The 20,546-nt window shown below is 48.4% G+C and overlaps 1 protein-coding gene across 19 annotated transcripts in view; it reads right to left on the reverse strand.

Annotated features, from left to right (window-relative positions):
- Positions 1 to 20,546, reverse strand: part of LOC109899695 (baculoviral IAP repeat-containing protein 6) — a 140,948-nt gene that overhangs the window by 74,419 nt on the left and 45,983 nt on the right. For 8 of the 19 annotated variants that reach the window (XM_031835772.1, XM_031835763.1, XM_031835766.1 and 5 more), the window contains exons 20-54: positions 20,412 to 20,509; positions 20,119 to 20,266; positions 19,819 to 19,952; positions 19,558 to 19,704; positions 19,254 to 19,441; positions 18,712 to 19,014; positions 18,452 to 18,551; positions 18,073 to 18,287; positions 17,640 to 17,848; positions 17,128 to 17,474; positions 15,868 to 16,087; positions 14,774 to 15,192; positions 14,275 to 14,402; positions 13,462 to 13,593; positions 12,902 to 13,117; positions 12,539 to 12,722; positions 12,174 to 12,368; positions 11,471 to 11,604; positions 10,786 to 10,939; positions 10,516 to 10,632; positions 10,234 to 10,391; positions 9,885 to 10,011; positions 9,619 to 9,729; positions 9,160 to 9,418; positions 8,365 to 8,936; positions 8,071 to 8,246; positions 7,779 to 7,893; positions 7,475 to 7,669; positions 7,157 to 7,357; positions 6,425 to 6,704; positions 6,037 to 6,293; positions 5,743 to 5,851; positions 5,406 to 5,630; positions 2,618 to 3,548; positions 2,377 to 2,520 (exon numbers count right to left, since the gene is read on the reverse strand). In XM_031835772.1, the coding sequence (XP_031691632.1) occupies positions 2,377 to 2,520; positions 2,618 to 3,548; positions 5,406 to 5,630; positions 5,743 to 5,851; positions 6,037 to 6,293; positions 6,425 to 6,704; positions 7,157 to 7,357; positions 7,475 to 7,669; positions 7,779 to 7,893; positions 8,071 to 8,246; positions 8,365 to 8,936; positions 9,160 to 9,418; positions 9,619 to 9,729; positions 9,885 to 10,011; positions 10,234 to 10,391; positions 10,516 to 10,632; positions 10,786 to 10,939; positions 11,471 to 11,604; positions 12,174 to 12,368; positions 12,539 to 12,722; positions 12,902 to 13,117; positions 13,462 to 13,593; positions 14,275 to 14,402; positions 14,774 to 15,192; positions 15,868 to 16,087; positions 17,128 to 17,474; positions 17,640 to 17,848; positions 18,073 to 18,287; positions 18,452 to 18,551; positions 18,712 to 19,014; positions 19,254 to 19,441; positions 19,558 to 19,704; positions 19,819 to 19,952; positions 20,119 to 20,266; positions 20,412 to 20,509 (7,648 nt within the window). The remainder of the gene's footprint in view (positions 1 to 2,376; positions 2,521 to 2,617; positions 3,549 to 5,405; positions 5,631 to 5,742; positions 5,852 to 6,036; positions 6,294 to 6,424; positions 6,705 to 7,156; positions 7,358 to 7,474; positions 7,670 to 7,778; positions 7,894 to 8,070; positions 8,247 to 8,364; positions 8,937 to 9,159; positions 9,419 to 9,618; positions 9,730 to 9,884; positions 10,012 to 10,233; positions 10,392 to 10,515; positions 10,633 to 10,785; positions 10,940 to 11,470; positions 11,605 to 12,173; positions 12,369 to 12,538; positions 12,723 to 12,901; positions 13,118 to 13,461; positions 13,594 to 14,274; positions 14,403 to 14,773; positions 15,193 to 15,867; positions 16,088 to 17,127; positions 17,475 to 17,639; positions 17,849 to 18,072; positions 18,288 to 18,451; positions 18,552 to 18,711; positions 19,015 to 19,253; positions 19,442 to 19,557; positions 19,705 to 19,818; positions 19,953 to 20,118; positions 20,267 to 20,411; positions 20,510 to 20,546) is intronic. The other 11 variants (XM_031835777.1, XM_031835778.1, XM_031835764.1 and 8 more) reach the window with 9 other exon arrangements.

The following is a 20,546-nucleotide window of genomic DNA, read 5'->3' on the forward strand; positions in this document are numbered from 1 at the left end:
TGATTGACAGCAAATCAAAATGTCAAAGTTCCCTCCAGTGAGATTCAGATTAGGGTGAAATGTAGTGATCCTTACTTAAATATCACAGATCAACTGACAATTACAACGCTGATGAAATGAAAATGTTGGGCAAGTCTACAGAATACATCATTCACTTTTTGCAGATCTGAAAAAGCCTGATGTACAGTATCAGTCAAAAGTTGACCACTACTCATTCAAGGGATTGTTTATTTGTACTATTTTCTACATTGTAGAATAATAGTGGAGACATAAAAACCATGAAATAACACATAAGAAATCATGTAGTAAACAAAAGTGTTAAATCAAAATAGATTTTATATTTATTTGTAGCCACCTTGACAGCTTTGCACACTCCTGTCATTCTCTCAACCACATTCTTGAGGTAGTCACCTGGAATGCATTTCAATTAACAGGTGTGCCTTGTTAATTTGTGGAATTTCTTTACTTCTTTATGCATTTGAGCCTATCAGTTTTGTTGTGACAAGGTAGGGGTGGTATACAGAAGATATAATTTTACCAAATAGGGCTAAGTCCATATTATGGCAAGAACAGCTCAAATAAGCAAAGACAAACGACAGTCCATCATAACTTTAAGACATGAAGGTCAGTCCAGAACTTTGAAAGTTTCTCCAAATGCAGTCGCAAAAACCATCAAGGAAAGGAAGACATAGTTACCTCTGCTGCAGAGGATAAGATTAGAGTTACCAGCCTCAGAAATTGCAGCCCAAATAAATGCTTTACAAAGTTCAAGTAACAGATACATCTCAACATCAACTGTACAGAGGAGACTGTGTGAATCAGGCCTTCATGGTCGAATTGCTGCAAAGAAACCACTACTAAAGAGACACTAATAAGAAGAGACCAGTTCAGGCCAAGAAACACGAGCAATGGACATTAGACCGGTGTAAATCTGTCTGTTCAAATTTGAGATTTTTGGTTGCAAACATTGTGTATTTGTGAGACTCAGAGTAGGCGAACGGATTATCTCAGCATGTGTGGTTCCCACCGTGAAGCATGGAGGAGGTGTGATGGTGCTTTGCTGGTGATACTGTGATTTATTTAGAATTCAAGGCACGCTTAACCAGCATAGCTACCACAGCATTCTGCAGCGATACGCCATCCCATCTGGTTTGCTCTTAGTGGGACTATCATTTGTTTTTCAACAGGAAAATGATCCAACACACCTCCAGGCTGTGTAAGGGCTATTTGAACAAGACAGAGAGTGATGAATGTTGCATCAGATGACCTGGACTCCAGAATCACCTGACCTCAACCCAATTGAGATGGTTTGGTATGAGTTGGACCGCAACTCATTCAAGACTCATTCAAGACTCATTCAAGACTCATTCAAGACTGTTGGAAAATAATTCCAGGTGAAGCCAAGAGTGTGCAAAGCTGTCATCAAGGCAAAGGGTGGCTACTTTGAACAATCTCAAATATATTTTGATTTGTTTCACACTTTGTTGGTTACTACATGATTCCATGTGTGTCATTTCATAGTTTGGATGTCTTCACTATTATTCTACAATATAGAACATTTTTAAAATAAAGAAAAACCTTTCAATGAGTAGGTTTGTTCAAACTTTTGACTGGTACTGTAAGTAAAAACCTTTTTGGGGGGGGTAAGGCACAAGAAGGTGGACTATGACATTACCTAAGGCGTAAACACATGAGCATGTAGACCCACCCTGCTATTAATCACATACTGATCATACATGATTAACCTTCACGGCTGTGATTCCCAGGACTCCTTGTGTAATTCAGCACACAAATGACCTCCTAAGTTAGAGTACATGTAGGCTTGTCTCGCTGTGCATAATCAGAAACCTCTCGGCATGCCATGCACAACAGTCATCCTTCACCTTGTCCATGGAATGACCCTCACCCTTCCCTGACACCATGTATATCATCAAAAACGGGATGGGGCATAATAATGAGCACATCGAAAGGTACGAGGTTCAAATTAAATTATCTTTAGACAATTGAACCACCCCCCACCACCACCATGACTGCTCTCTAAACTCCACTCATGACAACTAATCAGTGAGGAGGGTGAAAGATGGAGCATTAATGTGACTTAAGTGCAGTGCCATTTCTCCGACAAGCATCAGTCTGGGGAAAGCCTTGAGTGAAGAGGGATTGTCTGTACTGCTGGGCTGGCCCCTTGTGGCCACCTGGGGATATCACATCACAGCATTATTCCTTTCCAATGCAAGTCCATAGGCAGGATATTTAAATTGCTCCAAGATTATGATTTAAGGTCAGTTTGACATTTTCCCACGTTATGGTTAAGTTTAGGACTGAGGGTATGGAGAGCTGATCCGAGATCAGAGCCTACAAAAACTTGGTACCCACCGGACAGGGCGACTGCAGGAAGACTGTGACCTTCTCGTCCTCCAGCATGAGTTGTAGGAAGAGCCTGCGGATGAAGCCGGAGATGTTGCCAGAGACGGGTACGTTTCCACGCTGGGGGGCCGACTGGAAGAGCTCACACAGCACCTACGGAGAGGGAGAAACCACCAAACACACGTTAGTAAAACATCACAGTCACTGTAGGTCAGGTGGAAATGTGCGTCATCAAGGCATTCCACCAGACCTGTGCCATGAGCCGCTGGTTGTTGGGGTGGCAGGAGATGCACTGCAGGAAGAAGGCCACTGTGGCGTTCTCGATGGCTGTCCTCTGCTGGGTGGTGAGCCCGCTGCCCCGGGACGAGGAGGCTAGAGAGTAGCGCGACCCAGAGGGCAGGGGTGGAGGCGGAGGAGGGGGGCAGCACGCACCACCGGAGGCAGCTGAGTGTGCTCCCGTGTGCCCCTGGCCACCACTGGCTCCCCCTGCGCTAGCACTGGAGTGGCACAGCAGAAACAGCAGAGCGGTCCACAGAGAGTTCACCTCAGGCCCACCAAGCCAGTCCTTCATGGCATGACTGTTCCCCACCTCTGTGAGGAAACGCAGCACTGGGGCTGCCAGCTCTGCAGACAGGGGCACCCTGCTCTGAGAGGAAGAGGAGGATGAAGAAGAGGAGGAGCAGTGGGGGTGGTGGTTGTGATGGTGTTGCCGTCGTTCAGCCTGGGCGGTGGCGGGCAGGGGCAGGTCAGCGGCAGCCAGGAGGCCACAGCAGAGTCCGGCCAGGCTCCGGACTAGCAGAGAGGGCAGGCCCGAGTCCAGCAGCTGCTCTATTGCCCCGGGTGACTGGGAGGCTGAAGCCAGAGTGGCCAGTTCCGACTCGGACAGGGCGATGGGCGGCCGCGCGTGCTTGGAGTCGTCGGTAAGGCCGGTGGCAGCGGCACTGGTGGTGGCGTTAGCATTGGCGCTGCTGAGGTCGTGCTGCTTCTTTCCGTCGTCCGTCATGGAGAGGCGGTGCTGGGCCTGAGATTGGGCGGCGGTGGGCGGGGCCACGATGCCCATCCAGGACATGAGCAGAGAGAAGTAACTGGGATGGATGTGGCACATGGAGCAGAGCAGGCTGTCTACTGCCTTCTTCAGCACCATGTTACTCGGCAGGGACATGGACCAGTTGTACAGAAGTCTACAAGAGAGGAGACAAAATGGTATAAACAAAGCAAGCGCCACTCGCTGGACAGACATCTTTCCCCCTAAAATAACAAGATAAGAAACCTTCATATGAATCCTTCTGAGCCTTTTCAATTCTGTCTGTATATGTCGGTTGGAGATCAACGGAGCCAAAGTTTAGACGTCTGTATTTTTATTTTATTTTGCATTCCCTGTTCGATGTAAAGTATTCATGTTTACAGAGTAGAAATGCAGTATTCATGTCTGCAGAGGATATGTATAAGACACACAGTATCAAGAGGGGGGGATGGGAGAAACTTCTTTTGAAAATCTATCAGGGAGCTGTTTTCTTCCCAGGCGACAAAGAACGAGATGTTCTACAAACATTTATGGCTCAAAGCATGAGAAAGCTCTAGCCTACGACGACGTAACAAAAAGAGCACACCAAGGATGAACCGGTGGGTTTTTTCCTGACAGGATAAAGGGTCATTCACACCAAGGATGATATCATTCTAGTTATATTATACACAACCACAAAACGTTGGCGAGCATCCACACCAGCTGACCGTTCTGCAGTACACCCATCAGTCAACGGATCAACGCGTCCTACTGCACGCTGCCTATTAAGGTGGTAACACGACCATTCTGTACTTCCAGGTGTTTCAATTGTCATAGTGACAAACTGCAAATAACACGTCAATGAACATGTAATGAAAAATATAGAAACTCAAGTAAATGTAGCAATTCAAAAACACATCTTTTACATAATGGCATTGCTTGCCTCGGGTGCTCAAGTGATTCATTTGGCTCTTTTTCGGTGTGCTCATCTGTTTGTCCTGTGCAACAGTTCACTTGGCCCATTTTACATTTAGTAATTAGCAAGAGCACGCCTGCGTCCCTTCACGAAAAAAGGCTATTTAGGCCAAGTATAAAAGATGCTAAAATAAATGTCCTATAGCTTTAGTAGCTTATAGCTTTTCCTGCGATTTCACATAGAGGAATTGCAGAGAAGCTTGCGTGGCCTACAGCCTATTGAGCACCGGAACAGCTGGAACAGAGAGGCTAGAGATGTGTAGCCGAAGTAAGAAACTAAATATTAGCTTGATATTAGGCCATTCTTCAGCTAAATAGTAGAGCTATAAATATTTACCTATCGGGAAGGCTGATGCGCTCCCGACACTGACCAGGCCTTCGATTTTATACAAGGAAAGTATTACACCTAAGCCACAACACAGTGCAATGAGGAATGTATTTTTGTTGTCAAGTGAGTACACAACTATTGTCTATAGGGCTGTTAAGCTGCAGTGACGTAGACTCATTTGAAAAACTGCTCAAAAGTCCTGTTCTGAATGCTTCATGCTGAAATAACTTCGTACAGCCTAGGCCTGACTATGTAACCATTCGGATCAGTTATGGGTTTAATCCCTTTACTAGGTCCAGAAAGAGAAGGCCTACCACCGGAAAATATGGCCTCCTCATGCACGATTTGTCGTGGATCATCCTCCCAAGTCGTCCTATAATTAATGTTGCAACCAATACGCTCACATATGCCCAGTAAAATTCAGGCAAGCTTGCCGTGAGCTCTGCCTTCTCTCCGAGCAGCCTCGTGCACCTAGAATCAACAACGCTTCAACAGAATGCGTTTTTGATTGGTTGTCAATGTTTCATCGTCGGAGGGACAAAAAAAATACAAATGTAATCGCTCTTAATTAAAGTGATCCAAATTAAGATCTCATTATCCACTCTTTTTGTAGTTATGATTTTAGTGTGAATGCTCCTGGTCACGAGAATTATTTAAAAATATATATATATATATATATTTCCGTTAAAGCCATCGTTACAGTCCTTGGTGTGAACGGCCCTTAACACTTACTCAAAGAGCTCTCCGTTGAGCAGCACTGGGAGGTCGTAGTCCACGGGGAGCTCGTAGCTGTGCCACAAGATGGCCGCCACACAGTGGAGGTGGGAGGGCGAGGGCATGACGAGGCCATACTCCCGTGACGAGGAGCTGCTCTGGCGCATGTAGCCCAAGGGGCCGCTCCTCTTGTGGGCCGCCACCAGCGATGAGTCATGGACCCACTGGAGAAGGGCCTGGATCCTGGAGGGAGAGACGGGGATTACGAGGTCAAAATTAACATATCGAGAGCCGCTTTCACAGACCCAGATTACATGGATCAAGCAGTACTAGGCTCAACACCTAGATCCTTTACCTGTCCTTGGTCCCAGGATCTTGTATGGTTCCCAGCTGATAGAGGATGTCAATGGTGGAGTCTGAAGAGAGACCGTTGAGCCTTCCAAAGAGCAAGGGACTGTTCAGGTCTAAAAAATAAATAAAAAACGACAGAGAAATCACAAAATAGCCATTGATGTCCATATATAAACGATACTCAAACGATAGCGCCATGACACACAGAGCTGAAGGACAAGATCTTTTGATTGAAGTATAATTACACAAATTATAAAATGTGCTCAATGAGCGTTTTATTCATGCGGCGGCTAATTACTGGTAGGGTCGGTGCCGGAGGCTGCACAGTTCCTCAGCAGGATGTCGATGAGCTTGAGGCCGATGCGGGTGGACTGCAAGCCGATCTTGACCAGCACGGCTTCGATGTTCGGCGAGTGCATGCCGCAGTAGGGGGACATGAGCAGGGCGGCACAGGTCTGAAGCAGGTTGGCGGTGGGGGCAGCGGCGCTGGCCATCGTGGCCTCCAGGTCACTGACGTGGGTAAGACAGTGGTGTAGCAGACGTAGCCAGCCAATACTAGGAGAGAAAGAGAGGGCAAGGAAGAGAGATTTGTTGTGACACTGCTGGTGTTTCATTTATTATTTTTTATTGTTTAACTCTCAAGTAACATTTAACAGAAGTTCCTGTAAGGGCAAGTATGTCTGCACCTGGTTTTAGAGACCTGGTCCTCAGAGGGCAGGAAGGGGTTGTTGACGGTGGCTGAGGAGGTGTTTCCGAAGGCGGTTAGGCCAAGCAGTTTGATCTGGGACAGGCCCAGGGTGCTGGCGTCGCGGGGCCGGTGGAGCCTCAGACACACTGCGGACGCCACCTCAGCCTTCACCAGCTGGATCTTGATGTAGGTGAGGCCGCTGGTGATGATGGGTGTGGACAGAGGCAGCATGTTGACCCCGTCCGCGCTGATCTCAACCGAGACCGAGGAAGGGCAGGCTGGTGAGAGGACAAAAGGGACATCGTCAGGGTTTAGCAATAATAGATGGTGGAAATTGTTCCAACTTTATTTTCTCCAACTGGTACTGCCTGGCACAATGGTGTGTTGTGTTGGATAGAAGCATGGAAAAGGTTTTGCATATTTAAAATGGCACTATAGTCGACAGCGGTAGGTTAATATTTGAGTGGATGAAATAACTTAGTCATGAGGAAAACTATGCTTAAGAGGTAAGTAGACAATGTGCCCTTTAGACTCTAAAGCAGAGTGGCACAGCTCGCTTGCTGGTACCTGAGCTGCAGTCCTGCTGGTTTTCACTTAAATGATCAATTAGACAACTAAGGTCATTTCTTTGCAAGAGATTTCGCTGAACTGTTTATATTTAATTCAGTCTCCTATGTAAACAACTCGTCTGCACTAGTGTCCCCCAGCGGGGCCGTGGTGCAGTACTCACTGGCGAGAGAGGCCAGGTGTGGCTGGATGTGCAGCTCTTTGAGCAGAACGGCAGCAGGAAGGTGGATGGTGAGGTCACACCACGCCTCCTCCGGCAGGAAGATGTAAGACCAGGCAGCCGAGCGTGCCCGTCTGTGAGGGGGCGTGGCCTGAAGGAGGACCTCAGCCGGCTGGGCCGTGGGGCTGCTGGAAGTGATGGTGCCTGCAGAGGGACAAACAGCACTCAATAGGACACAATTCCCATTTTACAACACATAGGAGGTCAAAGGGAAAAAACACAAGAGAACCTATTCAACATGAGAGGAGACGCTTCACTTACCAAGCGGAGCAAAGTTGTGGAGTCCCTCTGCGTTGTCGGGCTCGGCGGCTAGGACCCGGGCTTTGAGGCTGCCATCTGCAGCCTTCCCTGGACCAGTGTCCAGAAACTTCATGATGGTGGACACCATGCTGCGTGCTGTGTTCACTATGGCCCGTGTGCTGGTCACCATGTTGTTACAGATCAACTGGACCCCACCTGCACACAGGTCAAATACAAACACAACCTGTTAAGTCTAATTGACAGTACAATATACCTGAACAAGGATATTTCCCTATTATGTATGTAGGTGTGTGTGTGTGTGTACCCATGTCGTGGAATGCCTTTAGTGCCTCGCTGGTGTCCAACACTCGGAGGATGAACCAGAGCAGAGGCTCAGACAGCTGGCATGTCGACAGGGAACCCTGGGAGAAATACAAAGACTGCTTGTGATTTAAAAACTTTCAGAATCCACGGGTCAAACAATTATAAATCTAATAAACTGAAGTACTATTAAAGCAAATATATTTTTCCTCATTCCTTTTAATCTTGACAAGTACATCTCTAAAAACAGACAAAATCAATGATGCCTGTTCAGTCATGGCTGAGCTCAGTCTTACCTGTCTGCCCATGTACCCACAGGCCATGTAGGTGAGGATGGGCTGCAGCATAACCTGCACCGAGGTGGCCCTCTTGCTCAGGGTGGTGAGGATGGTGAAAAGGCCGTCTCCTACAGAGATGGCATCTAGTCCTCCATGGAAATTCTCATGCTTGGTCAGGTGGAGACCACTAGCACCTAAAGACAGGAAGGTAAAGCGTTATCAATAAGAAGCACTTGAATATCTTAGCCGCTAATCCGGGATCCCTCTAAATAAACGTTTTCTAAAAAAGGGAAGTGAGAGTATAAGGCCTACCTATGATCATAGCCATGGCGCTGCTGTTGCACTGGCCCAGAGCCGAGAGGATCTGGCTCATGATCTGCTGGTTGGCCAGCACCAGATCAGCCACTCCGGCCGCAGGGCCCTGGTTAGGGGTTGACCCCCCCGCTGCCCCCTCCTTGCTGCCGCACACCTTCTCCTCGTCCGACACGCTGCTGTCCGACGCCCCGCTGCCCGCCGGCGGCAGACGCCCGCTGAACTCGCGGTCACCCGACAGGGGCAGCTGGACCAGGGCGTTGACCAGCTTGAGCAGGTCGAACATGAGTTGGTCGCGCGTGGTCTCGCCGCACACCGCCTTGGCGTCGCCGGGCCGGATGATGTTGGCGAACAGGCCTCCGAAGCAGGCGCGGGCGCCCACAGCGCTGTCGGAACCGCTGCGGGACACCACCTTGTCAGAGCAGGTGATGTAGTGGTGCACCAGGAAGGTGATGGACTCGATGACAGAGGAGATGGTGCTCACCGACACCACCTCAAAGTTCTGCTCCAGGGTGAACTCTAACAGCTTGACCTGGGCATCCAGAGGACCCTGGCCTGACTGGAACGGACCCCTGAAGGACGGGCGGAGGAGAAAAGACGAAATCATTGACGAAGGTGCTTCCTAACAAATCATTGTACTGTTTTGTGATGGAATCAAAAGGATGGCTTTTGTTCCAGCCCAGCACGACCACAGATTAAATTGAAGAAGATGATTAGTTATCATTTGAATTACGTGTCTTAAGTGCTGGGGTGAAACAAAAGCTGCTTTTGATGTGTCTAGAGTAAACAACCTACCTCTCAGTGGACAGGATGTGCATTAGTTTGAGCAGGAACTCACTGAACATCTGTGGGCAGGTGGAAGAGAGGTGCACCTGGAGTCTGGTGAGGAACTCTTGCATAGCTTGGGTGGCGGTTGGGCCGACCTGGGAGCTGTGCTGGCTGGTGCCGTGGGGGTTGCTCCCAGACAGGAAACGCACAAGCACGTGCACCAGCGTAGGGTCCGACACCATCTGCTGGGCCGTGCTCTCATGAGCTCCCATCCCACTGCTGGAGGCTGCGGACAGAGACGCACAGGACCAAAACACACTTGATTTAAAAGGAGTACTATTGAAAGTCCTTTGGCCTCATTTATTTCTTCGGTCACACTGCATCGTCAAATATGGATTTACTATTTCTCAACCTTCAAATGGGAAACGTCAGTCAGAGTTGTCAGACACGGTCTTGAGAGTGAAACCCTAGGAACGGTGGACTTACCATTGGAGGGCATGTTGGTCATGAGGGTAAGGGAGTGCAGCACCAGGCACCAGGTCCTCAGGGAGGTGTTGGGGTACCAGGCTAGCACAGACAGGAAACTGTTGATAGAGGCTGCAGGGAAACACAGGAGACGGCAGTTTAACTAACACGTACACTTCCCCATGTGAAAAGGGAAAACAGTGAATGAGCCACACAAGAGAAATCCAGCGGTTTGAGAGTTAAGCGGCGAAAGAGAGTGAATGGAGACACACACGGTGACCTCTGACCTTGGTTGAGTGGGATGGTGGGCACTCTGCTGGCGTTGAACAGGAAAATATCCGATCCACTCTCCTCAGTGCCCCCAGAGCAGGAGTTGAGACTGAGGGTCAGCCACAGTTGCAGCAGAGACTCCATCTAAGGCAGAAACACATGTGAACACTTCATCGACAAATCCACTTATCCAGGGTAACCAACGTATTCTTGAGAATGGTACAGTAAGTTACCCCTACTGCCACATCATTACAAAACTGTGTAGAGGGATGTAAAAAAAAAAAAAAAAAGAGTGAAGTGCAACAAGTCATTCAAGTCTTCTGGAGCAGCAGAGACCATGGACTATACCGTCTGTCGGTGACTGACCTGTACGTGGTGCACCTGGAGCATGGAGAAGAGCTTGTTGAAGCAGGCACTCAGCATGGGGATGGAGGAGGCCTGTACCATTAGGCTGCTTCCTGGTGGGGAGCCCCCACGGAGTCCCCTCAGCAGAGAATCATCCGTCCCATTGGATGCCTGGGACACTGGAGGGAGAGAAGGGACCGGGGTCAGCCATCTTTGATGCTTAGCAAAGTCTTTACATTTTTTCCCCAAGACTCAAGTGTACATGACCAAACATCGATAAATACTTTTTCGGTAGGTTTATACCTGTGGGGGACGTTGAGGTGAGCGCCTGTAAGATGGAGTCGGCCTCCAGAGTGGCCATCATCTTGAGCATAAGCTCAGCCTGCTGCTCCAGCCCCACCTCCAGGCGGGCATCCAGAGCTGAGGGAGAGGACAAAAAGGTCCAGGTTAAAAGGTGGAAGGTATTCCTTTACATGCATGGAACACACTAGAATACAAAGAAGCAGAAGTGTGGAATCCAGTTTGGGAGCTGACACCCGGATACAAAAAAAATATTAATAAATGAGCCCTTACCTTGCGACACAGAGACAGAGAGACTCTGAGACCCAGGCTTTTCAGCAGCAACCGGGGGCTTGGACACTGCAATCCCTACTCCCCCTATGTAGGGGTTGTAACCGTAAGTGCCATAGTCAGCACCCCAGTAGTCATACCAGGTGCTGCTAATAGGCTGTAGGAAGAGAGAGAGAGAGAAACGCAAATGCAGTCATTCTTGTCAGATGCTAGCTACCGGTATAACATTACATGCACATTAACACTACATTCTTTTGCATGCAATGGTGGCGTCTTCAGAAAGAAGAGAAAGAGTGAAGAGGAGAAATACTTCCCCAAGTTTACTAGTTTGATTGATTGGGTCTACATACACAACATTGCTTTGAGACTCCAAATGCCTGAGCGGAGTTAAATTGGAAAGTTTCTGAGAAATTAGAGGGCAAGGCTAAGAAGGAGGTGGTGTTGGGGAGGGATTCAATACGACTGCAGAACTTTGTATTACGCATGATCTATTTTTAAAAATTCATTATGAGAAGAGGTTGAACACCATGGTTTGAAGTTCGTAAAGCTACATCATTGATCAGTGGGGTTGATTTAAGTTTGTGTACTAACCGGAGGTGATTGTGTCAATACTGAACTCAACAGAAACGCAAGAGAGCATGGAGAGAGGAGTGGAACAGGACAAAGGTGAGTCAAGCAAATTACATACCTTAAAGACTTTGGCGGCGAGGGGATCTTTTTCCAAATCAATATCTAAAGGATCAATATCAACATCCATGAGGTCTTGTAGCAAGTCAAAGTCAATGTCTTTATCTTTTTCCAAAGATGAAAGAGATGGAGCACCTTTGGATAACGAAAAGAGCTTTAATATTGCCAAGCAAGCACACTAAAACCAGCAAACTCAGAGGCCTTCTTTTTAGGAAGTCACTAGGCAATTTTAAGGCCTACAAACATTTATTTCTGCAGTTGAGAGGGAGTCCAAACAATGGATGTTTGCCCACTAAATCAGCAATCTGACAACTTTAGCCAAAATCCAGACGTGATATAAGTGATGTCATTGATGTTGTTTAGGGAATGAAGATTTGTGATAGTACCACGAAGTAGTGCATCATTTGCACAGATTAAATCCCCTTAGTCTTAAGAAAATAACCACCACCCCTTGAAACATCTGGATATCTAATAGGCAATGAAGATACACTGTTTGAACTCCCCCTTCAAAATGCAAACAGTCCACTCATAATTAAACTGGTTAGAGAAGCTCTCAATAGTCTCCTTTAAAATAAAATACTAAAATAAACATGCAGCTAGCTAAAAGGGGGAAAAAAGACAAACAATTTAACACAAATGCATCCATTTGGGGAAGGGTGGGGTCCATGTGTAAAATGCTGTCAAGGACGGGCCTACCAACGCACTTTGGAAAACAGAGGAGGTCCCAGGAGTACCTGCGATGATATCTGGAACCAGGGCCTCGTCGATGGTCTCCACCTGGGGGATGGGGGTGGGCAGGGAGTCAGAGTCGATCCCTGCTGAGGACAACGATGCCCCTGCCTCCTCACCCACCGCCCCCTCGTCCATACCATCCAGGGACCCTGGGGACAGCAACTCCCCTGAGGAGAGGGGACAGGACAGGACACGGTCAGTGCTGGAAGAAATCAAAACTACCAGACTCCCAGCAATGCAAGGACTCCCCAAATCGATTGTTCTCTTAAACACCAGCTCTTGCTGGAAAACAGAGTTCACAATGAAGTGTGAATTTAATTGTAGCAGCACCCCCTACCTGCCAGGATGTCCTGCAGCATGCAGGTGAGGGAGTACTGGGCCCAGGCCCCTCCCCAGGAGATGTCCCCCCTGTTGAAGTCTGTCCCCACCAGCAGCAGCAGCAGACGCTCCAGCTGGTGCTCCGACACCACCTCACACAGGTGGATGGTGGGCCTGGTGGCGTTGGCTATCCTGGCCAAGACCTGTAAAGTCAAATCAGACAAGTGATCAGCAAAAATTGATACTTTGTCACAAAGTTAAGTAGCCATTTAGAGCCAACCAAATCTATCTTTGCCAGTAGTAGTGGTGGTGGTAGTCGTGGTGGTGGTAACATCAAGTGTGCCCTCTATTCAACTGAACTCGACGTTGTGGCTGTGCATACCTTGCAGACGAACAGCAGGAGGTCTGCGTGGCAGGTGAAGTCCATGGAGAGGAGGAAGAGGGCCAGTTTCTGTACCACGGAGATGCAGCGCTCATGGGCCAGGGTGAAGGGCAGAGGCTCCACCTCAGGGGGCTCCTTGGCGGCGGTGGCCTCTGTGTCCAGGGTGGAGCGAGGCCACTCGGCTGTACGCCTCAGACGGATCAGGTCCTTAAAGTGCTGCCAGAGCGAGAGATGGAAGGGGAGAGAGATGGAAAGGCAAATGTCAGGCAGGGGAAGTCGATGAAGACACATGGTTTCACCGATCACTATTGAAACTAGCATACTTGTAACCTGTGTAAGTGTGTTAGGTACAGAAGTTATGCTTAAGTGTATGCAGATGTGGTAACTTGTGAAAGTTGGCCCCAAAACATGCAGCGTTGAGGATATTTGACATTATATTCTTGTGTTCTCAAGATGAGAAAAACCCTAGAAATAGAATTACTTAATTCTTAGTCATTCCATTTCCAGATTGATCAGTCAAAACAGAAAGCTTTCCTTTTCAGAGCTTCTGAAATCCTCACCTTGGATGTGGCCTGCTTCAGCTTGGCCTGCTCCACCAGCAGTTTGTACGAGGAGCTTTTGTTGCTCTGGATCTTCTCCTTCTCAATTTGCTCCACCAAAGCTTTCTGTTTTGCCTTCAATAGATTTAACTGCTACAATGAAAAGGGCATGATAAATATAAACACTGCACAGACCATCTACTACATGCAGAGACGTCATGCAAAGCCATTAATAAGAGGGAGAATTCCAGTGGTGTAAAGTACTCAAGTAAATATACTTTCAAGTACTACTTAAATCGTTTTTGGGGGTATCTGTACTTCATTTACATATTTTGACAACTTTGACTTCACTACATTCCTAAAGAAAACAAAATGTACTTTTTACTCCCTACATTTTTCCTGGCACACAAATGTACTTGATACATTTTGAATGTTTAGCAGGACCGGAAAATGGTCCAATTCACACACTTATCAAGGACCCACTAAACACAAATGCTTACGTAAATTCCAATAAGCTATCCGTAAATTAGTTAAAGGACAATTGTGTTTGTCTGGATTGCATAATATATACTTTTGATACTTAAGTATATTTAAAACCGAAATAACTTTTAATCAAGTAGGTATTTTACTGGCTGACTTTCACGCTTACGAGTCATTTTCTAATAAGGCATCTTTATTTTTTACTCAAGTATGACAATTGGGTACTTCACCCACCACTGGAGAATCCCAGAATTGTGACGAATACAGATTTATGAGGTGTGAAAAAAACATGGCAGATAAACAACTCCGCTCCGCTTTTGAGATGGAACGAATGTTGGATTTGGACACATTTACCTGTTTGTGGTGCACCAGCTGTTTGCGGATCTTGCGGGAGTACAGACGGTCCAGGCTGCTGTTGCCTTTGGTTGATCTGTTGGAGCTGGAGGACTGGAGGCTGTTATTTATAAAGCTCCACTGATTACCTTGATTCATTGGGGAGAGAGAGAGAGACGGGGAAAAAAAAGGCATGTTAGACTTGTGTTTTGGGTTCCATATCAATATGCATTACCCTGTTAAAAGGAATCACGGTGCTCAAAACTGAAGAAGTATTGGAATAAATTCACTTTATAGCCACTCAAAACCAATGGTAATATAATAAGGTTTCTCCTAAGCCTATAACGTCACTCATGCAAGGCTGTTTCTTAAAGAAAATGAGAAAAGCCACATGCATAAGTCAAAAAAGGGGAAATCGGGGAGACAAAACAAGAAACATGGTCACTTTTGGGATTTCTTGACCTCATAAACCATCAGATCTCATCGGAGAGCTACACCGCACTAGCCTACACTACACTACCTGTGAAGGTGCGCTCCCTCTCCTTCCCTCCCTGGTGCTTCTTGCCTGCAGACGCCTCATCCTCCACGCTGGCCACGTAGTCCAGCAGTCGTGACACAAGCATCACCACCCAGCTGATCATGGGGACGTCCAACACACCTGCCGCACACACAGACACACACTCATAGGCTGCTGGTTGAGTCCATGGTCCAGGGAGGCCGGTGTTGGTGCTGGGGCCAGGGAGCCCCCCAGCCCCCCATCCCTGCTGCCAGCCCCAGCCCAGGGACCCTCCGGCTAGCCCACCTTCAGTCCTGCGCTGGGTAGCCGACCGGGGCTGCTGTAGTGGGGACAGCAAGCTGTCCAGCAGGTTGAGCAGCCCCTCCAGCACACCGCTGTTGCTTAGGGATCTTTGACCGATGCAGGACAGGAGCATGAAGACTCTGAGGGAGGACACAGAGGACACGGTCAATCTCCGGAAACATGGTAAAACACAAAAATCGATGGGTCTGGATGGCTGCATCTGATACATTCAAACCCATTAGTATCTTCACGTGACACACACTTATCTTTATGGAATCCAATTTCAAACGGGCAGTAGTCGGTTTATGTTGTGTCCAAGGAGCTACAGTTTGTCAGTGTGGTGTAATCAATCTGAATAAAGGACTGAAGTCGATCGTAGGGCTGGGAATTGCCAGGGACCTCACAATACGATATTATGGTGATACTTAGGTGCCGATACAACACGCATTGCGATTTTCACGATTTTTTATGCATTGCGATTCGATAGTGATTTTACTGCGATTCGGTGTTCCAAACATATTGCTCACCATATGTCTGCTGCAGAGGGACAAGAGAGCGCCACGAGAAAATTAGTTTTGATCAGTCAAAGTGCTGAGAAAACAAATTGGCTCCCTATTTAAAAAGACAGAGGAGAAGCTATGAAGGAAAAATCCTGGCGATTTGACGCAGGTAGAGCAAACCTGCGCAAAAATAATATTGCGATATTGTCAAAATGACACATCGTCAAAAACAATATCCCAATATGTAACTAATGGATTTTTCCCTGCATCACTAGTGGATAGATATAGCTCCTCAGACTAATCGTAAAAGCCCACCTGTCCTGGGGGAAGATGAGCAGCTGCTCGGAGTTGTACAGTTCCTGCAGGACGTTGGAGAGGAACTGGCCCCACCAGCGCTCCCCTCCACACAGCTGCACCAACAGCAGACCAGCGTGCAGACGGATCTTGGGCGTGCCACTAATGCACAGGTGCTTGAAGAGCTCCTCGCAGGCATGCGCGTGGAACGTGCTCTGCAGAACGGACGGGACTGCGTGCCCTAGAGGGAAGAACAAGGAGAGTGAGCATAAAAGAACACAAGGAGCAAGTGAGAGGTGGAGGTCAAATGAGAGACAGGGAAAGCTGGAGGGGGAGAAAAACAGATCCACTGAGAAGGTAAGTTAAATAATGGAGGGGAAATCGCAACCGAGCGGTAAAAAAACAAGTGACGGCCCAAAACATTTAATAGCAAATTGCACTTGACTAAATCAAATAGCCTTCAACAGTAAAAAACTAAATCATTCAGTTACTATCCTAGAAAAGGGGTTTCATATGACAAGAAAACCCCAGTCTTTTAAATAGCAACTCTTCACTTCAGAGAGAAAATAGACATTTAAAGGCTCCTTTCCACTGCTGTAAACAGGGCCCATTGGAATTCACTGAGGGTACAGAGACAGTGCAGGTATAAAGCCAGGCAGCACCAGCAGCAAGGGGGGTAATCCATTATTCTCTTTCACGAGCGGAGACTCATGAAACTGTACGACGCGCTGCTAGGGAGCATCAGTGGGGATTTGATAGGTGAGAGAAGGAGATTGTTAAGCACACTTAACAGCGCCGTGGGCTTTCGGGTTAACTTTGAACAACTTTAAAAAGAGAGTTATCAAAGTGCAACTTTTTCCAAGGAGACCATATATCATGGCTTGTGAGAATATGGATAGCAAACATTAAATATGTATGCTTTTTCAATTCAAAAGGCAAGTGAGGGCAGAGAAAATGATTGATTCCTAAAAAGATGGGATTTTTTTTTTTATTCATTCTTACGTCGCTTGAAATAATTCATGCTCAAAACATGGCTATAACGTCCAAAAAACGCTTTAGGCTTTTGCAAGGGGAAAGCGCACGTATTGAGGTGAGACTCACCAAGCAGATCAGACACAGAAAGACAATACCCGATGTCCTCTGGGGATGTTGTGAGGACAACGGACAATCGGGATGATATTGGTTTGAAGCTAGGCCAACAGAGATGCATGAAAATGGGATAGTCAGAAAAGTAGACCCCCATCCCTGATACAGACCCTGTGGCCCTCCCAGACATCTCACCGTTGTTGGAGTGCAGCAGGCTGAGGAGTGTGTCCAGCAGGTAGCGGATGATGGTTCTCAGCTGCTCGGTGGATGAGTTCTGGATGAGTTCCCGGGGGTCGTAAGGTTCCGGCAGGACCTTGCGCCCGGCCCCTAGGGACACGCGGAGTCTCTGAACGGCGTGGTGGGCCAGGTTGAGCTGTAGCTGCAGCTGAATACAGTCCTGGTAGGCCGAAAAGACCCGAGAGTCCTCCTCCACCGCCTTGTCGGGCTTGCGCAGGAAGTACTGGGCATTGTTGGCACTGTTGAGAGGAGGCAGGTCGATGTTCTGGAGTAACGTCTCCAGCCGGTGGCACGCCAGGTTGTACCTAGAGAAAGATGGAGAGTCAACTGGGCATGCAGCTTATGTATACAGTTTTACTATATATTGATTCTGGACTACCGTGGCTATGTCAAGTATGTCACATAAAACCTTTCCTACTCCTAAATCAGACAATCAGTGAGCAAACTAGTGGGATAGTACGACCTCTGACCTGCACTGGATGTCCTCCTGCAGGGCAACCATCATGGCCAGGTGCTGGTGCACGTCAGGCTGGCTGGCCGCCTCACACTCCCCCCTCAGGGGGTCGTGCATCAGCTTCAGCTCGCTCTCCCATGGCAGGATGTAGGTGTGGCCATAGTAGAAGCCCAATGGGATCTTGGCCCGGGCGTTGGTGCTGCCATAACGCCCAATCACCGTGATCTGTTGGGTGTAGGTGGGTGGGATTGACAGGAGGACAGGTTAAGGTGTGGAGATATGGTTGCTGTTAAGCACAGTGATTTTCTCACAGAAACCTCACCAAAACAAACAAACAAAATAAAAAGATATTTCTCTTCGGCGACCTTGGAGTTCAGATATTTACTCTAACCTGTGAAATGGGGGGGACAAAAGAAATCTTCAGAGACAATGCACCAAATGCCACTGACCTTCATGAAGCGGCAGACAGGGGGTGGCAACAGGTCGTGTAGGATGAGGGAGTGGGTGCTGATATCCGTGGCCACTACCAGCCTGCGTCCATCCACCTCCTCCCCCAGCGTCCAGATGTCGATGGACAGAGAGGCCAGGTCCCCACAGGTAGGGATCAGAGCGTCGGTCAGCAGCACGGGGCGACCGAAGTCAAGCGTCACAAACCTCCGCGCTCCTGGGACAAGAGGAGATATTTACACACACACACACGAGCTCACCTAAACAACTTGGTTACATCTCAAATGAATCCCCGTTTGTCATCTACTTGTGATATATCCTTTTGAGTTTAAAAGTGTTGACCAAGTCAAAGAGACACAAAAAAAAGGTAAGTGTACTTACCAGAGTGCATGCGCTCGATAATGATGGACTGTTGCGGAGGTGGTTGGAGGAAGTGAGAGGCTTGAGAGATGACCAAAGCCAGACCGCTGCCCATCGGATTCTGGAACAAACACAGACGCTTTTCAGTCAAAACATGTAGTAAAAAAAACTATTTGAACTATTTTTGCATCATTTGACACAAAGTAACAAAAATCCCTTGGCGTTCATGTAAAACATAACTGCTGTGTTATGAGCTATTGAGAGTTGTCCATGTTACTGACCGGCTTGGCTTTCTGGCTGTTCTTGTTGTGTGCGGCCAGGTTTACGGGCGGTGGATCCATCATGGAGCCGGGGAAGAGCTGGGCCAACTCCACACTGATGGCTGCCGACACCGCCTCGTTGGGCGGGGTGAGCGGGGGCGTCATGAACAGCGGGGTGGTCTTGGGCGTCGGGGGGATGACGTCAGAGGGGTGGATGAAGAAGCCGGGGGTGCTGGAAGGCACAGAGTTGTGGATGGGCCCTACGCCGGAGGCCGCAGCTGCTGCTGACGTGGTCTGGTGCAACTTTGCCTCCAGCTTGGCCTTCTGTTCCGAACACACAGGATTACTACTCGGCTAACAGGAAATAGTCAACACACGGCTACATGAGGTCTGACATAGGATCTTCGTATACGTGCGTATTGGTAAATAAGGGCTTAGATAAGACTGTATGCATGTGCATGTGTGAGTACATGATTGTATGTCTGTGCCTTTGTGCAAGCATATGGGCGTGCATACAGGTGTCGGGAAGTGTCGGTGTCACTACGGGTGCTGGAGTCCCTGACCTGTTGCTGCAGTTTGAGTAGCTGCTGCTGTTTCTCCTGGAGCACCTGCAGCTGCTGCTCTGCAGACACCATGGCGTGGGACAGCGACTGCAGAGCCACCTGGGCGGCAGAGCTCAGTGCCGTGGACGCCTCGCCCACCGTGCCCGCCGACAGGCCACCCACTGCTGGGGTCACCCCAAACGTGCTCACTGGGAGGAGAGGGCAAAGGTCAGGAGCATCACTCAAAAAATCCCTGAGGAAGAAACGCGACGATGCCCGCGTTTAATGTTTCCGTTTCTGGATGTTAAAAAGGCGAGTAGGGTACCTGTGAACATGCTTGCGTCGTCCCTCTCCACCCTGGTTCCGTCGCTGGTAGAGATACAGGTAAAGTGCAGTGGCTCCACCTCCAGGAGCCCGGTGAGGGCCGTGAAGCTGCCCTCGGCCGCCGCACAGCTGCTTACCTTACCGTTCCCTGCAAGAGACACAGACACACACACAAAGTACAGCCCAGACCAACGTTTATTTCCCTGATAGTTCTTGAAGGGATGGGATAGGTGTAAGCAATAAGGTAGAACGTGGTGCAGACCTGAGAGAATTTCAGAAAGGTCAATCTCGTCAGACTGGACGCCGATGCTGCTGTTGAAGGCATTCTTACAGGAGGAGCCGCTGACTTCCAGGTCAAACAGCACTGGGTCGAAGGGGGAACTGTACAGGCCGTATCTGGGGAGGAGAGACACGGTACAGAGCATTACAATAGAAAGAGGCAAGCTGGGTTCAACACAAAGTAGCTTTTATGGTAGTCTAATCACAACATGACCGCTAGTTCTTTTTGGTTTCTTTAGGTCCTGATTGGGGGGTATGGACACTACAGGGTGAAAAGGCCTACCTGGTCTGTAGCAAAGCCTCCAGGGGAGTGAGGCGGTCCTGCAGTTGCCGGGAGACTGCTGTGAGCAGAGAGGCACAGGCCGTGCTGCAGCCTGCCAGGTCCTCATCCTTCACATAGTTCAGCAGCACAAAGTACCAGAACACCGACCCTGAGAGTGAGAGAATGAGAGAGAGAGAGACTTATGACACATGCCTTACAAAACCACACACTTCCAAAACAATGCTGCTGAAAATGCAGAAGCCCTCTATCCACGCTCAGAGATAAAATTGTGGAAAAACATCAGTTATACTTACCACCTGTTGCTGCTGCGGGCAAGTAAGGCATATTGTCCAGCAGAGCCTTCAGTAGACCCATGCCAAAGCCCTGCTGACTGGGTTCCCCTTTTCCATTGCTGACGACGCAAAAACAAGTTACAAAAAGTGCACACC

Source organism: Oncorhynchus kisutch, linkage group LG11 (genome assembly GCF_002021735.2).
Source record: "Oncorhynchus kisutch isolate 150728-3 linkage group LG11, Okis_V2, whole genome shotgun sequence".
NCBI classification, from domain to species: domain Eukaryota; kingdom Metazoa; phylum Chordata; class Actinopteri; order Salmoniformes; family Salmonidae; genus Oncorhynchus; species Oncorhynchus kisutch.